This window comes from Neopsephotus bourkii, unplaced genomic scaffold, assembly GCF_033783945.1.
Source record: "Neopsephotus bourkii isolate Nb327-2 ecotype Australia unplaced genomic scaffold, CSIRO-AGI_Nbou_v1 NB_565, whole genome shotgun sequence".
Classification (NCBI taxonomy): Eukaryota; Metazoa; Chordata; class Aves; order Psittaciformes; family Psittacidae; genus Neopsephotus; species Neopsephotus bourkii.
The window spans coordinates 2,303,671-2,321,696 of record NW_026901066.1 but is presented as its reverse complement, the minus strand read 5'-3'; the positions used below and the strand labels follow the sequence as shown (position 1 = coordinate 2,321,696).

Below are 18,026 nucleotides of genomic sequence, written 5' to 3'. Positions count from 1 at the left end.
AGGAGCCTGGTTAAATATGATAAAAAAAAAAGTGAATTCGTTTAGTGGATATTTTTAATGGATGCTTTAAATTCTGAAATAGATTACTGTTACTTCCACAAATTCCTGACATTCAGGGCATCTTTGATTGCATCTGTTGATAAAGTTCATGACTAAAAGTCTGAAAAATGGAAAGGACACAGAGGAAATAGATGACTAGCAGTGAGGGCATGAAGGAATGTGAGGCTCGAATTGGCCAAGTTCACATCCAAGAATGATATCAGATGCTGCTTAGAAGCTGCTGTTTAAAGATGTGTCGGGTCAAATATTTATGAGTAGGATCCATATGAGACTTGAGAGTCTGCAGGAATTGTGTTTAGAGTTCTCTTTTTGGTAATCGTGAAAGAGATTTTGTTTTAAAAGTGCAGCATTACTAAGGGGAAGAGAAAACTAAAACTTATTATGACAGTAAAGTTTTGTTGGCTTCATAAACTAACATGTTGGAGATGGTCAGAAACTTCAAAACTATAACTTGGGTTTCACATACTGAAGCAATATTCTGAGCAGAATTTGGAGAGGATGTTAGTCAAGTGAGTGAATACAGAAGCAAAAGGAGCTGTTTAGCAGGATTTTGAAAGAAGAAATGAGACACAAAAAGAATGCCCCAAATTAGAGTCTGCAGTGCAAATTTCTGAAGAGCTCCAGGTTGATCAAGTTGGATGTGATGAGTTTTATTAACTTACTTAAATGGTGTCAATAAAAAACCTGTATCATTTTCTAGGTTCTGTGCAAGTAGTGACATGGAATGAACAGTATCAAAAACTGACTACAAGTGATCAAAATGGACTTATCATTGTGTGGATGCTGTATAAAGGTACTCTGCGGGATAAATCTGAGATGGGATAATATTCTATGTTGTGAGAAATCTTTTTGTTTTCTCTCTCTCTTTTTTCTCTTTTTTTTTCCCCCAGCAATTAAAAGAATTCTTTCCCAGGGCTTTTATTTTGCAGACTGTAAAGCTCAAAATAGATTTTAAAAAATTTCCAAGTTTTTATTGTAACACTTAACATTTTTCATAGTGTAGTCATATATAGAAGGGTGGTTTTCCTGTAGAGATACCTTAGGAAAAGATACAAATTTTTAGCCACGTGCTTTGCAAACTGCTCTAAATTTCTTGTTTTCTTCTATTTTACTTTATTCCCCTGGAGGAAAGTAGTATATTGAACAAAAAAAGGAAGCAGTGCTTGTTTGTATAGGTTCTGTTCTGGGTGTTGTAGTATTAAAAGAGTTCTGAAAGTGCATCAAGCACAGATGTATTGGTGGTAGAACTACAAGAATTAAGCAGCCCTGCAGAGAACATCAGTTATATACTTTCAAAAAAGCAGGCTTTAAAAATGTGTGATTAAGGCAGTAGACTAATATGACTTCAGGAAGGGATACTATAGGTACCTAGTGAATAAAAGACAGAGTAGGGACAACGTAGGCCCCTCTGGAAGCTATCAGGAGAGCTGGCTACCCTGGGTTTGGAGAAGGCTGAGATTCTTAATGACTTCTTTGCTTCAGTCTTCACTGGCAAAGGCTCTGACCACACCACCCAAGTCTTGGAAGGCAGACACAGGGACTGTGAGAATGAAGACGCTAGACCCACTGTAGGAGAGGATCTGGTTTGAGACCATCTTAAGAACCTGAACGTGCACAAGACCATGCGACCTGATGACATCCATCTGTGGAGCCTGAAGGAGCTGGTGAATGAAGTTGCTAAGCCACTGTCCAACATGTCTGAAACATCACGGTAATCAGGTGAAGTTCCTGATGAATGGAAAAAAGGAAATATAACTCCCATTTTCAAGAAGGGGAAAATGGATGACGCAAGGAACTACAGACCAGTCAGTCTCAGCTCTGTGCCTGGCAAAATCTTGGAGCAGATTTTCCTGGAAGGCATGCTAAGGCACGTGAAAAACAACAAGGTGCTTGGTGACAGCCAGCATGGCTTCAGTAAGGGGAAATCCTGCCTGACCAATTTGGTGGCCTCCTGTGATGGGGCTACAGAACTGATGGACAGGGGTAGAGCAGCTGACGTCATCTACCTGGACTTGCGCAAAGCGTTCAGCACTGTCCCCCACGACATCCTTGTCTCTAAATTGGACAGACATCAATTTGATAGGTGGATCACTAGGTGGATAAAGAACTGGCTGGATGGCCACACAAAAAGTGTTGTGCGTCCAGCTTGAGACCAGTAACAAGTGGTATCCCTCAGGGATCGTTGTTGGTACTGGTCTTGTTCAACAACTTTGTCAGTGACATGGCCAGTGGGATTGAGCGTGCCCTCAGCAAGTTTGCCGATGACACCAAGCTGTGTGGTTTGGTTGATACGCTGGATGGAAGGGATGCCATCCAGAGGGACCTTGACACGCTTGTGAGGTGGGCTGATGCCAACCTGATGAAGTTTAACCATGCCAAGTGCAAGGTCCTACACGTGGGTCGGAGCAATCCCAGGCACAGCTACAGGTTGGGCAGAGAAGAGATTCAGAGCAGCCCTGCGGAGAAGGACTTGGGTGTGCTGGTCGATGAGAAAATGAACATGAGCCGGCTTCAGTGTGCGCTTGCAGCCCAGAAAGCCAACCGTATCCTGGGCTGCATCAAAAGGAGCGTGACCAGCAGGTCGAAGCAGGTGACCCTGCCCATGTACTCTGCTCTTGTGAGACCTCACTTGGAGTATTGTGTGCAGTTTTGGTGTCCTCAACATAAAAAGGACATGGATCTGTTGGAACAAGTCCAGAGTAGGGCCACGAGGATGATCAGGGGACTTGAGCACCTCCTGTATGAAGGTAGGCTGAGAAAGTTGGGGCTGTTCAGCCTGGAGGAGAGAAGGCTGCATGGAGACCTCATAGCAGCCTTCCAGTATCTGAAGTGGGCCTATAGGGATGCTGGGGAGGGACTCTTCATTAGGGACTGTAGTGATAGGACAAGGGGTAATGGGTTAAAACTTAAACAGGGGAAGTTTAGATTGGATATAAGGAGGAAATTCTTTCCTGTTAGGGTGGTGAGGCACTGGAATGGGTTGCCCAAGGAAGTTGTGAATGCTCTATCCCTGCCGGTGTTCAAGGCCAGGTTGCACAGAGCCTTGGGTGACATGGTTTAGTGTGAGGTGTCCCTGGCCATGGCAGGAGGGTTGGAACTAGATGATCTTAGGGTCCTTTCCAACACTAACTATTTTATGATTCTGTGAATCTATGACTAGTCTGTGTGTTGTTCTAATTGGCTTTTATTGTTCTTGACCTTTTCATAGAATCATAGAATCATAGAATAGTTAGGGTTGGAAAGGACCTTAAGATCATCAAGTTCCTACCCCCCTGCCATGGGCAGGGACACCTCGCTCTAAACCGTATTACCGAAGGCCTCATCCAACCTGGCCTTGAACACTGCCAGGGATGAAGCATTCAAAACCTCCCTGGACAACCTATTCCAGTGCCTCACTACCCTAACAGGAAAGAATTTCCTCCTTATATCCAATCTAAACTTCCTCTGTTTAAGTTTTAACCCATTACCCGTTGTCCTACCACTACAGTCCCTAATGAAGAGTCCCTCCCCAGCATCCCTATATGCCCCCTTCAGATACTGGAAGGCTGCTATGAGGTCACCACACAGCCTTCTCTTCTCCAAGCTGAAAAGCCCCAACTTTCTCAGCCAATCTTCATATGGGAGGTGCTCCAGTCCCCTGATCATCCTTGTGACCCTCCTCTGGACTTGTTCCAACAGATCCATGTCCTTTTTATGTTGAGGACACCAAAACTGCACACAATACTCCAAGTGAGGTCTCACAAGAGCAGAGTACATGGCAGGGTCACCTGCTTCGACCTGCTGGTCATGCTGCTTTTGATGCAGCCCAGGATACGGTTGGCTTTCTGGGCCATATGTACATATACTTTTTCTTGGTACACTTGAAATCCTGCAAGCCTCATAGTCAAATTAACCACTTCCCCACACATGTGGGAAAGAAGATAATGAAGGGTTTTTCTCTTGTTGATTTTTTTTAATGAAAAATGAAAACAAAATCTCAGCTCAGCTTCTCCTTTCAGGAATAAAGAATATGACTTGATTAATCCTTCTGCCTGATATGTGGTGGTTACTGGCACAGGAATCATCTCTTAGTCTGGAAAAGAACCAGTAAATGACTTAATTCATGCTCCTATCAAAGATGGTTGTTCTGTCTGTTTTATGTATCCTAGTGTGTTCTTGTCAGTTCTGAAATCACGTAAAGACAGATCTCTTCCTGTAGGGCCCCTCTTGGACTTTGGCTCCCCTCTTCCATTCCTCTTTTGTCAGGTTCTCTTTGGAAATAAGTAGCTCACATCTTAACACTGGGTTTAACAATAATTACGTCTGCGTAGTCTGGGGACACTATGGAGTTGTCTTGCTAGAGTTTTACTGAACAGGCAGAGCAACTTTAATTCCTTTCTAAAACTACTAAAAAAAACCTTACTAAAAAGCTCTAAAACTTATTAAAAAGCTAATTCTGTAGCTTTCTGTTTGTTGTATATTACACTGAAAAGTTATATGTAACTCACCATCTCATATTTACTTCTAAGCAGACCATTCTCAAGTTTCTCCATTTCATTGAACACATAATTTGGTTGCTTGGTAACTTACATATATATATAACTAAGATATTTTATAATACATATGTATTATGTATTTTTTAACAACTTCAGGAATTCATATGGCTAAGAAACATCATTACCATCCTATTTGCATATATTTTAAAATGAGAATAATTTTGCTCTTTGGATTCAATAGATTGCATCCACTAGGGGATTATCACATCAGAAGTATAACACAGTTTTTCATTCACTACTAATAGGTGCTTGGTACGAAGAGATGATTAACAATAGAAATAAATCTGTTGTTCGAAGTATGAGCTGGAATGCTGATGGAAAAAAGATTTGTATTGTGTATGAAGATGGTGCTGTGATTGTCGGATCGGTGGATGGTAAAATTTAAGCACTACTAATTATTGTGGTATTACATAGCTTTTGTTTTCTATATTATGTATGTAGTGGCTCTGTTTCTCTAGATAAACAGGATCTATAGTTACTTTCTAATTGTTGCTTTGATTTTCTTTAGCTATTTTAATTTTTACATTGGAAACTTGAATCCTATTTTTAACTTTGTGTCATGTTTATTAAGTACAATCAATGTCCTGTTACAGGTAATCGCATTTGGGGAAAAGACTTAAAAGGTACCCATCTGTGCCATGTGGCCTGGTCCTCTGATAGCAAGGTTTTACTCTTTGGAATGTCAAATGGAGAGATTCATATTTATGACAATCAGGGAAATTTTATTGTAAGTTCATGGTGGTATAATAAAGGTATTAACAGGCTTACTTAACTTACTAAACTTAACTTACAAAAACTTACTTTCTGTTAATGTATTTCATGTTTGTTTAGTTGGTGGAATCCATAGTTGGTAGACTTCAGTACTGAGAACTCGATAAGATCTTGTGTAGAGAGTTTTTATTCAAGATATATGCAGCTGCAGCATTTTAATATAAATATTTCTTTCTTGGTAGCTAAGTAAATATCACATCAACTAATGCCTTTTTGCCTTGCAGTAGTTATTGAAAATGTAAAACATATATATGATACTAATTAAATGACGTTCATGTTAAAAGTACTAGTGTAGTATAAAGCGATAGTTAGAATAAAGCAGTGTTTTCCATTGCTGCTGTCATTTTTTATTACATAAGGAATGTTACATGTTTCAGAGAACACCCAGTAGTAAGTGCATTCAGCATTCCTACAACATTGGCTTGTTTATTTATTTTTATCTACTTATTTGTAGTACTGGAATATATAATAATGCTATGGCAAAATGCTAAATGGAAGTAAAACACAGACTTTGAAATGAGTGATGTTCCAAAGAATCCTGTTTACTTTTAGATACCTTTTATGGTGAATTTCCTGTTTGCCTTCTCGCCTTCCCACTCCCCTTTTCTCTTTCTCATTCCCCTTCTCCCCTTTCTTTCTTTAGCCCCCAACTGTATCTTTCTTTCTTCCCACTGCTGTAGTCATGGTATTTCTACCATGTGCTGTAGATTACTGAAATTCTTTAAGTGAGTTGTTGTCCCTGCCACCCAACACTGTATGCTGTGTGTGCCAGCCCTTGCCCTCTCTTCCATAACTTACCTGCTAGCCCTTCTTAAAGTGAGGCAGGTGCACTCTTATCTTTCAGAAAAAGCCCTTTTCTGTGTTACCAGGTGTCCAGGGCTAATTACTACAAAAGTAAACTTATCTTAATTGCTGTCCTAATTTGGACACATATTTTTTCCAATTATTTTTATATATTATTCAAGTGATTTTTGTGAAGAAAACGCTGACAGAAAGTTCCCTGTAAAAATCCTGTGGCCAGGATTGGTTTAAATTATTTGTATTTTTTGTAAAGTTCCAGTAGGGTTCTTTGGGTGCGTGCATGTGCATGTTTGTGGTGGTGGGTTTTTGTTTGTTTGTTTGTTTGTTTTTCTTTGAAAAATAACTTGAAAGCAATGAATGAAAATGCCAATAATAAAGTGCTTCTTTGTAGTTAAAATACATGTTTTCGTACCTCTGGTCTGGCTTCAAATAAGGAAGTTTTTCAAACTTAAAATTTTGAGAATGTGAAAATTTTTCTTGGGACAGGAAAAAAATTTGCACAGGTATCTGTTCTTTTGCAGTATATCACTAAAGATGTAAACTGTTCTACATAGCACTTTAATAAACACTAAATATGACTTTAAATAATTAATGATTCTTGTTTAGGTGAAAATGAAACTGAGTTGTTTAGTGAACTTAACTGGAGCATTCAGCATTGCTGGAATACATTGGTATCATGGCACAGAGGGCTATGTTGAACCAGATTGTCCTTGTCTTGCTGTCTGTTATGACAATGGAAGATGCCAGATAATGAGAGATGAGAATGACCATAGTAAGTGCCAAATGTGGGGTGCTAATTAATGAGCTACTCGTGATGCAAAATGTCGACCTGTATTTAGATTCTTTATTTCTTAAAAACTAGATCCTGTTTTGATTGACACTGCTATGAATGTAGTATGCATCCAGTGGAACCACTGTGGAAGTGTATTGGCGGTGGCTGGCTCCCTAAAAACAGCTTCTCAAGATAAAGATGTAAACATTGTACAGTTCTATACTCCGTTTGGTGAGGTAAAAATATTTAATACATAAATTTTTTTTTATATCTTAGTATGATTTGTCTATGTGGTTGTTACTGGTGGAATCTGGGTGCCAGAATGTGTGTGTTTAGTGTGTTTAATGTGCTCTAAGGTATCTAGGATATCTACCTGATCTGGAAAGATGACACAGGATCAAGTCACCTTTTAGAACAGCGAGTTAGTGGTCAGCATGAAAATCCGAGTGCATCTCATAAACCACTAAATGGTGGGATATGCGTAGTGTCTAATTTTGATCACCTAACTGATACCTGAGTTCAGACTTAGCAATAAGTGATCATCACTACAGAAGTTGAAAGTATTAAATGGAACTAAAGGTTTTGGCAATAATGTTATATCTCAGGCTGCTAATGTCCTTCAGATTAATTGAAACAGGTGTTCCAGATTCTGTATCTATTATTTAGAAGTAAATCTGTTAGATTTTAGAATTGTTTTGTTCTAGTTCTCATATTCAAGTACAGGCTTAATGTTTTGGATGACTATATCGTGTGTGAATAGTGTGTGACCAGTATGTGGACTTGGTATTTGCATCTTATCAAAGGCATGAAATAGGTGCCACACTATGCCAGTTCATTAATAACATTTTATTTAGGCACAAAGTTATGCCCTCAACAGGCAAGTTAGATCTAAGCATAAGTATCAGTGGTCTGCTTGGTAAAATGCTGCATTTTTTTAAAGTCCAAGACTATTCAAAATCTGACAGTTAATAATAGATGAATGTATCCTTTATTACGTACATCCATATTATTTGCAAACAGAAAGCTTCACAGAAACAAGTGCTCTGTGAGACTAAGGTTACAGTTCTTGAAAACTTCTTTTTCAGTTGTTTCCTTCAGTCAACTTCAAATTCAATGGCAAAATAAAGATGCAAAAGAAAAAAAAAAGATGGAAAGTCTGTTTATTTGCTAGCTCTTAAATTGGAAATGGACATCTAACTGCCTTTCTTAGACTTTTTTTGAAAGGGAATAAAGAGGAAAATGCCCTTTGCCTCACTGTGTACCTATGCAGCTAATTCAGTGCATGTTCTTGTCATAGATTAGCTATTTGTTTTTATTTCTTTAAACCATCAGGTAAGGGTGTTGTATATCAGCTGAGGCATGTCAGGTAGTGGTGCTACTGTTGTGTATATTTTAGTAGGAATTGAAATTATGAAGGTGATTCAAGTTACCAAACAGGAAAAACTGTTTATATTGACATTCTCCATCTGTTACTTATTTTTGTAAGTTAGAACTACCACTGAGTCCTAGTGTTTCTTTGTCTCTGGGAAAAAAAAAAATAAGGCAAAAGAATACTTTATGGAAATGCATGTTAAATATCTGTTTGTTTGCATGTGTATTGTATTTGGAGAGTCATTAAAGGGTTCTGTAAAGAGGATCTGTGTTTGGTTTTCATGAGCTATCAAAACTGTTTTCCTATGATAAATGCTGACTCTTTTCCTTTCCTTGTTTTACACAAGCATTTGCGCACACTCAAAGTGCCTGGCAAACAGATCTCTGCTTTGTCATGGGAGGGAAGTGGACTGAAAATTGCACTGGCTGTCGATTCTTACATATACTTTGCAAACATTCGTCCTGATTACAAGGTACATAGTAATGTGGCACTTAACTGCCACATAATAATGTTTCCTGTTACTATGTTTCTGAGTGTGTTGAAAAAGTAGTTTTCTCTAATACATAAATCAGAGCTTAGCTTATGATTACTGCTTGACCAGCAGTAGTGACTTGAAGTTTTAGTGGACTGTCTTGGTGGTGGAATGATGTTAGCTATTGCTTTTACAGTGAATTTATGATTTTATTTTCATAATGTATACACATATGCTTTGTTAATATTAACAGAATTGGGCATGTTTCTCATGTTGGTAGTAACTGGGGCTGGTCATGCAGGTAAGGTTCTAGTGTTTTTATTGCTGTTTGGTTAAAATGTGTGGGCCAAGTGATACAGTAGTGGTTGGTTGAGCCTGAGTTTTACTGTCATACTTTCGGTGGTGAATTACTAGTTTGAACCGGCAGAGTTGTTTGGAAATTTGAACAGTAGAAAGTAATACAACCTGATAGACGCATTTCCTATTTATACTTCAATTCCAAATACAATTGAAGAAAGCGTGAATTCAGCTAATTCTGCATCATGTTTTTATCTTGTCTGCCACATAGGGGTTTTGTTTGTTTGGCTGGATTTTTTTTTTGTTTAGAGTTAGGACTATTTAACTTAAATTTACAGTTTAATAAAAAAAAAGCAATTACTGTCCAGTATACAGTATTGTATTCTTTTTTTTCCCCACCATGTTATATGTTCTTTAATCATCTGTGTGTAACCACTGTGATTAAAGAGACAGAATGTAATGTGAGGAACATACTGCAGCTATATTGAAATGTATTGTTCCACTCATTTGTGAAAAGTTATTGGTCAGGGAGTTATATACACCAGTCTGCTAGGAAGCAATTTCAGATAGCTTGTTGTAAATCTGCTGGAAATACTTTGGAAATTTGAGATGGAAATTAGTCTTGCAGGAAATGCTACTTAATGTTTATTCTGGGAATGTGTAACAGCTGAAGCACAGGCCTATTGCTTTTTCTTAAAATCATCAGTATATATGAGGCCATGTGTATTTCAAGGTCTGGTACAGTTTGCAAATGAATAATATTTTGAAACGTTAGTTTTAGAAACTTCATGTGTAAGCTCCTTTTTTTGTTTTTGTTCCCCTTTGCATATTTAAAGTGGAAAAAGATGTGCTCAAATGAATTTATTTCTGCAGCTCTTAACTTGTTGGTAGTATACTCAGTTTCAGTGTTAAGTATTTTTGTGGTGAATGGTATGTGTTGTCCTTCAATAAATAACCCACATTACTATTGCTATGTTCTTTCTGATTACATCAGTAACTAGATATTCTAAAAGGTTGAAGTCATTAAATGGTAGTGATTTAAAGCTGTCATTAATTTTGGCTGGACTGGAAGTAATGACCTGGAGATGGAGTGTTAGTATCACATTATCCATCTCCTGAATAATCCTGTTTCCTGTATTTTTCAGGTATTATCATAATTAAGAGAAAGGGGTTCTAAATTAATATGACAGTAAAAACTGTGAATAGATCCAACCTCTTTTAAGCTATTCATAGTTTATATGGAATCTCTTAGGAGTTGAAATACTAATTTCTATGCCTCTAGTTGCATTTCTTCTGGGGTATATTACCTTGTTCAAGTCTACATTGGATTTCACTTTATATCCTAATCATTCAGCATTCTGGGGTCCTTTGCCACTTTTTAAAATCAGTTTTAGATTTGACAAACCTGATTTACAGTTTACTGACTTGTTAACTCATAACTTACTCATAAATTTTGAATATTCAGAATAGTATAAGTTCCAGTTTGCATCTCTGGGAAGGATCTGGTGGGTAGTGCTCTGATCGGTATAATGGTAGTTTTTTACAACCCTTCTATTTTTCTTCCTGTATCCAAAATGAGCTTGATTTTCTTCAAAATCCAAGTCAGTTGTGTCAGTTAGGTCATCTTCATTAACGTGCCTGTGGCCTTTCTGAAAGACAATAAATGATAATAATAAATGAATGAGGTACAACTTCTAGGGTTAAAAACATGATGACCAGTGTGTTGTATTTATCCATAATCATCTAATCCCATTATCTATTTATTGCTTATTTATCTATCACATTTCTACCTTGTGTGAAAGCTGGATTTACTGATTTGTGATTCCCAAAATCACAGTCTTTTTTACATCTGCCCACTTGTTCCTCTGGCTATCTTCCATAGCATGATGTTTGAATTCCCATTGAACTCTACTTGACAGATAACCTTTGGGTTCTGACAATTTATTACCATTAAGTTTATAGATCTAAAAGTTCTTTTGCTAATAGTTTATTGTCTCGGTTTCATTCCCTTTAGAGTGTGGGTACCCTTCTGGCCAGCTCTCTAGCAAGCTTTCTGCTCTCTCTAGTAAATGTTGATGCAGAGAATTCTAGTAGTTTTTCTACAGTTGCATCATCATCCTTAAGTGGTTTGCTTTGTATCTCCTTTATTGGTCAGCTTCACCTCTTTTCTGAGATGTTTTCTGGATTTGCTTTTTTAGAAAAGGTCTTAATTACTAATTTCTATAATTTAAATTAGTTGAATGCAATAAAATACATCTCAATGGGGTTTACAGTATTCATAGAATCACAGATTGGTTTGGATTAGAAGGGACCTTAAAGATCACCAAGTTCCAACCCCTCTGCCATGGGCACAGACACGTTCCAGTATACCAGGTTGCTCAGAGGTGCTTGGATATTCCATTTCTTCTTTTGCCCATTCTCCTACCTGTTACATGAATAATTACATTCTTCTGGGCAGAAGGAAGGATTTTTCTCATGTTGTTAATATGGAAGATGTGATGTGCATTATTATATTGCTTTAATATAATTGGTTATTTTTGTCTGCTTCAGTAATTGCACTTTTTGATGTGTTTATTTTATTTCTCTTGGGAAATTAACATTGAGTTTTCAAATCAGCAGTCATAGAGCAAGCATTTTCATGGCAAAAACCATCATCACAGTGGGTATTTCTGTGTACCTGCTGAACAAGGAAGAAACAGGGGAAAGTGAGATCTTGTTTCATTTTGAGGTTGATCCTTCAATTCTGATTGCAATAGGCTATTCTGGTGATAGGAAGGCTTCTTTTGCCAGTTTAATACTATGCAAACAATGTATTACCAGAACTGTGTTCACATGCTTTTAATAAATCAGTTCATCACCAGAACAGTAAGGAGTACTGAATACTGATTGTGTATATGGAATAAACACTTTCCTTCATAGCTGTGAACAATTTATCATTGAATTCTTGTGACTTCTGATGGGCTTTATCAAAATTGTCTCTCTTGGCAGTGGGGTTACTGCTCCAATACGGTTATTTATGCGTATACTCGACATGATCGTCCAGAATACTGTGTAGTCTTTTGGGACACAAAGAACAATGAGAAGTATGTAAAATATGTCAAGAGCTTGATTTCCATAACAACTTATGGAGACTTCTGTGTTTTAGCAACTAAAGCAGATGAAAATCAACCTCAGGTAAAAATTCTTCTAATTTTCACTTGAAACACTCTGTTCCACATGTCAATGCTTTACAGTCAGAATAAGATGAAATATAAAATTCTGAATCTGTCTCAGTATGTCATTCAGTTGCATTTGACAGAATGGCACTGGAATGGATTCAGTGTTTAAAAACAAGGAACCGCAATATAGTCATAGCGATAATGTGCAGAACTGATTAACTGACTCTATATTTTAACTCCTTGTAGCCATTGGTAACTTACTGAAAACTGCAGACTTCCAAATTAATGTTTCTTTAGAAATAGTTAAAGAAGCTAAAAGCAGGAGAGGATCAGAATGTTAATGAAGCCTTAATCAGTCAGAAGTGATGGGGAGGGGGAAGGGAAATTTTTAGGTAAATCCCTGTTCCTACAAACTGTTCCGTTTATTTATTTTAAATGTACTGACAAATGATATCATTTGGTTAATGTATGTTTGGTTAGCATGATGGATTTTCTTCTTGTGTTTGCTTCTGAATTCTTTCCTATATCACTTATATATTGCTTACAAAGGAAGAGCATGACACGGAATCAGTTGGTGCAACGGTAAAAAATATGCTTTATGTTGCTTTGCTTGATTGCACAATAGGTGGTGTACTGTCATATGAACTGAAAATCTGGTACCCATGGCCAAAACCATTTGGTGAAGTTGAGTGCAATAAAACGAGATTTTTTTTTTTTCTGGATTTTCCTTTATAATAGGAAACAGTGAGGGGACATAGTGTAACTTTCCTGAGCATTGCATCTAAAAATTACAGATAATGAATTTTTTTCAATTCTTTTGAAATGGCTCCAGTGTAATTATTAACACGGTAGGGGGTCAGCTTTTAGGAAATGAAGTGAACAAGCTTATCCTTTGGGTAGCAGTTCATTAGAGTTGCTTTCTGAAAAACAGGGTTTTTTTTCAACAGATTTTGGTCATTAGAATTGTGATTTCAAGACGGCAAAAGGTACAGCAATAGCTGATGGAGAAAAAAGATTAATTTCAGCAGAAACTCTTTAAAGGTGAACGTGATTAAGTTACAGAGAACTTACTGGTGATACCCATAGCAAGATTTGAGCTTTCTGCTTTCATTAAATCAGACAATGATTTGATCTTCCTGCTCCTGGCACCACCCCATATAGCTCGTGCAGCCTCTGTCTTGGATAGTGTTACTCCATCGCCTCTTGGCAGTCCCTGATCTGCTGAGTTAGAGCCTCAGAAATAAGTAAAAGTGCATAAAAGAAAAATTGATTATAGAGTGAATGTTGGGATAATTTACCAGAGAATAATTAATATGAACATAATGGAAACAAAAATTAAATGATTTTAAAAGCTAGGAGTGGTTTCCTACAGAGGTGGAGACTCAACGTAATTTTTTTGAAAAGCTAAATTTGAGAATGCTGGTGGTATGTTTAATTCATGAACAAAGAAATAAAACCATTACTTTGGGGAAGGTTTTATTAGTGGCAGAGCCAGAATAATAAGCTAGTTAATGAACAGAAATGCTTGTTCATAACTTTTTCATTGAAAGAACGAAGTTCATACAGTAGTTGAAACCTAAATTCTCTCATTCACATGTAATGAATGAGCTATCAATCCGTCAGTTTCGAGGGGTAAGCTGTACAGTCGCTGTAGGCTTTGCAGTAAAAGTTGCTACTTAATATCTCATTCAAGACATTCTTATTTCCTTGTGCAGTAATCATAAAGATATTTAGTCCTTAGTTTAGATCTGGAAAAATAAATACGTTAGCAACAACAAGAAGCACTGCTGTGTAGGTCAATTTTTATTTATTTGCATTTTCCTGAGTTTAATAGACTAAGCTGAGGTATCTATGCTACCAAAGCCTTCCCAAGCAGGATTACAAGAAGCGCTAAACTAACAAAACTCACTAATTTTGTAGTATCTGCAGTACTGCAGAGTAGAGGATAGACTTATTCACAATTCTCCCCACACTGTAGCCTTCTTGGAGGTTCAAGGAGATCGAGGTCTGTGAAGGACTGTTGGTCTGTTCTGCCTTCTGGGAGCTAGCAGAGGGTTCTGATGCAGTTTATTACCTGTTGCATAGACAGCTATACAACAGCTGAGTCACTGAGAAATTGTTGGTGTGTCATGCTAGTAAATCATTGCAGTACAGCATGTGCCTCACTCAGCAGGGTGATGGACACTGGCCGTCTTGCCCATATGGTATCTGTGGACCCTGCTGGTGGTACATCCATGTATTGTATTTTGTTTGGTAGATTTGCTCCTTTGCTGAAGACAGCCGGTCATTTCTCTGTTTTGTGTTTGGCTTCGTTTACAGTGCTAATTGGCAAATACCTCATTACTCTCATGCTTATGCTGCTTTGTATTTACTGCAGTCGTGGTCCCTCTGTTTGCTGTTTCTGACCAGCATTAGATTGTGTGAAATGTGGGTTATTTACAAAAAAATGTGGTCGTAATGACACTTGCTTTTATTTTTATACAGTATGTGCTGGTTCTCTGCAATTCTATTGGCACTCCCTTAGACCCCAAATACATTGATATTGGTAAGCAACCTGCAATAGTCTTATTTTTTCTAGTATTTATAATGAACTTCTTATGCAGGTCTGTTGTTCAATGAAACAATCACTGTGTGGTAACACCCCTGTCATCCAAATGTTTTGATCTTCTGTTCCATACATGGTTTAACTATGATTTTTATATTGGGCTCTTACTTGGACTTAACTCTCCCTAAATGTATTAAATGTGTAATCAGGGGTTCCCATGTTGTGAACTGTAATTTGTGTTGGAAATGACCTATCCTCTCTGCAAAAAGTAACTCTTCCATCTTAATTAGTCTTTTTAGAGAAGTTAGTTGCAAGCCATAATGCTAATACTTGGTGTTAATATTAAACAAACAGCCATTCTGTCTGATACAATAGATGGGAAAAGTGTCTAGCAAAGTTTTGGTAAGAGAAATTATGAGGAAAATAAGGTGAAGAACTGTAAGACAAAGAACAACAATTTATAGAAGCAAGGAAGTAACAACAATTCATAGAAGCATATAGGTAGGAAAAAATACCAAGCCAAGAATAGAAATAGTTGAGGTCATAAATACGATTATTTTTCTCAAACAGTGCTACTGTCATTGAAATCTGAAATAAACACTCTAACTAGAATGACAGGTTAGACTACTGAACAGGGTTTTTTTTATTGTACAGTAGGTTTGTGTCATTTTCTAACATTGTTCAGTTTTTCAGTGACAGCAGGAGGAAACCAGCTGTGAGTCATATATATATATTGTGAAATTCATGGCTGATATTGTAGATCATAATTGAAATGAAGAGTATCCTGCTCTGATGAATCAGTTTTGTCTTCTGGAATATGTGTGAAATATTGTGATACTTCAATTTCTGTTTATGTCAATTTTACAATGGGTGGAGGAGAGAAAACAAACAAACCAACCAACCCCTCTAAAAATCCCCAAACTGAGCACTGAAGTAAGATGGTGTGGTGGGTGGTAGTGGCGTAGGTGGGGTGTCTGTTGTGTACCTCCTGTCCCGTCCTCTTTCCTCATCAGATGTTTACACTGTGTGTGCCTACTAAGTCTCCTGGACTGACTTGACAGGTGGGATTGAAGTGGTGGGAGGAGGATTCTGGGGGTTACAGGAAGTAGCTTCTATCATTTCTACAGCTGACATCTAAAGTAAGTTCAGTGAATCATTCCTGAAAAGGGTCTTTTTGCCCTCTGCCAAGTACAGAGAAGCCCAGGGCAACCACCTCATCTGTCAGAGATGTCTAAAAATAGGTGAGACAAATCTCACTCAAATGGTCAAAATTAGCTTTGCATGTCCACCTCTAAGTCTGCATTTAAACTCTTTGCATTTTTCTAGTGTTCTGTTTATGTGAGCTTTCTAAAGCTATCTGTGATAGTTTTATTTATTTACGTTATGAATAAAGGTATCAGTTTATGATCCCCCCATTGCAACCTATCTCCTTCAGCTGCTTGAACACATGAAAAGAATTTTCCCCAATGACTGAAAACAGTAAAAAAGAAATACAATTTAACTGAAAAATGCTGTAGTTCTTCCAGCTGGGTTTGAATTGTGCTGAAGAGATTAAGCAATCTGGAAAAAGCTTCTCTTCCTTTAGCTTAACTAGGCATTCTGCAGTCTGCTGCTGTTCCCTCCAGTGTCAGAGGATCAGTTTAGTGTATAGACCTACAATGTGGGTTCCTTGTGTGAGTTCATTTGTGAAAATGCTAGGTGTTACAGACTTCAACCTCATAGACAGGCAAATAGCTGAGGTGAGGAATATTTAGATTTTTGAGTCCTGAAAAATTTCTGTAGTCTCAGTAGTTCAGACATAACAAGCAAGCCTTTCTTTGCTGTGTAGTAAACATAGCCAAAAATTCAACCTTTTCTTAATATATGCAGTCTCTAAGACTCCTTTTAAGTTAACCCACCAAACTTAGGGAAGGGACTTAAGATGAAAGTGAAAAGCAAGCACCTACATGTGCTGGTTTTATCATAGTTGCTTTCCTTTTCTGTGATCTTTGAAGATACAGCTTTATAGAACAACTTGAAATATTTATAAGGTCAGTTTGTTCGAGATGTAGACTCCTGTACACAGTCAAGGTCTTAACGTGCAGTATATCATGCTGTTTATCACAGTTGGAGCTTCTTGGCAATAGAAAATATAATTGCTCCAGTTTGAAAGGGTGCTGAACTTAAGCAGCTAACTGGCCTTGCTGAGATCAATAGACAGAAGAGAGGACCTTGTAAAACCTTAAAAGCAGAAGACCTTCTGTAAGGTTTTTAAGATTCCAGTTGATGCATACATCTGAATTGTATAAATTGTCAATTTGTAATATTTTATAAAATGATTTCAACAAAGTACTATTAATCTCCTGATGACAAAATAATTGTGACCATGCACAATGTTTGATTCACCCCCAGGAGGCTCAAACCTTACACAAGTAGTTCAAGAAGGGCTCAAAAAAACTGCTTATTCCTTTTATTCTGTTCAATTTTAAATTATGTCATTAGCTTTCTGATGATTGCCTCTGCTAACGGTGGCAAAAAAGGATTAATCAGTCATTATCTGGTCAAAGGCCATCTCTTCAACTTTCTTTATATCTTAATGTATGGTTACACCTTAAAGCTCTTCCTCATGTTGTTCTTTATTTTGACCAAGGGCATTTTTCTTTCTGTGCTTTCTGTGCATTGTGTTTAGGGTCATTCACAATAGCTAGTGTTTGCTAGGCAGTAAATTACTGTATTTCTCCATTGTCTAGCATTATTATGTTCCATAGGTACAAACATTAACCAACAGTTTCTTCTGTGCTTGTTTGGCAGGTTTTCTGTCAAAAGTCCTTTCATGAATAGCTAAATATATATTATAGAAGGTTAAATATCTTGTTATATAATATCTTTTTAATGGAAACACAGCAGATGGTATCTGCTAAGAATGTCATGCAGGCTGGATTATGTCATCTTCTTATATGTGTTTAGGAGCATGGACATGGTGAAGTGTTATCTTTCACGTATGTCTTAGCACCCAGTGCAATGGATTTAACAGCCTGATTAGTGTACAGGTGGATTAAAGGCAGAGTGATGGAGTCATGCCTTGGTGAGTTGCCTCCTGCCTGGACATTTTAGGAAATGGTAATCTACAGATTACAGATGATAAAGAAATGCTGATCTACATGTGAAACAGCACCTGAACTGCTGTTATTTAAAGTTGATAATTTTAAACTATAACTGATCTTCAGTATTTTGTTGTGTTTTCTAATCTGTGGTCATTCATGA

At 37.4% G+C, this 18,026-nt stretch overlaps 1 protein-coding gene across 3 annotated transcripts in view; it reads left to right on the top strand.

The window, feature by feature from the left end:
• WDR35 (WD repeat domain 35) overlaps positions 1-18,026 on the top strand; it is a 47,579-nt gene that overhangs the window by 3,123 nt on the left and 26,430 nt on the right. For 2 of the 3 annotated variants that reach the window (XM_061351201.1, XM_061351200.1), the window contains exons 4-11: positions 761-853; positions 4,841-4,969; positions 5,189-5,322; positions 6,774-6,939; positions 7,030-7,175; positions 8,658-8,783; positions 12,069-12,254; positions 14,723-14,783. In XM_061351201.1, coding sequence (XP_061207185.1) covers positions 761-853; positions 4,841-4,969; positions 5,189-5,322; positions 6,774-6,939; positions 7,030-7,175; positions 8,658-8,783; positions 12,069-12,254; positions 14,723-14,783 — 1,041 coding nt within the window. The remainder of the gene's footprint in view (positions 1-760; positions 854-4,840; positions 4,970-5,188; positions 5,323-6,773; positions 6,940-7,029; positions 7,176-8,657; positions 8,784-12,068; positions 12,255-14,722; positions 14,784-18,026) is intronic. The other variant, XM_061351202.1, reaches the window with a different exon arrangement.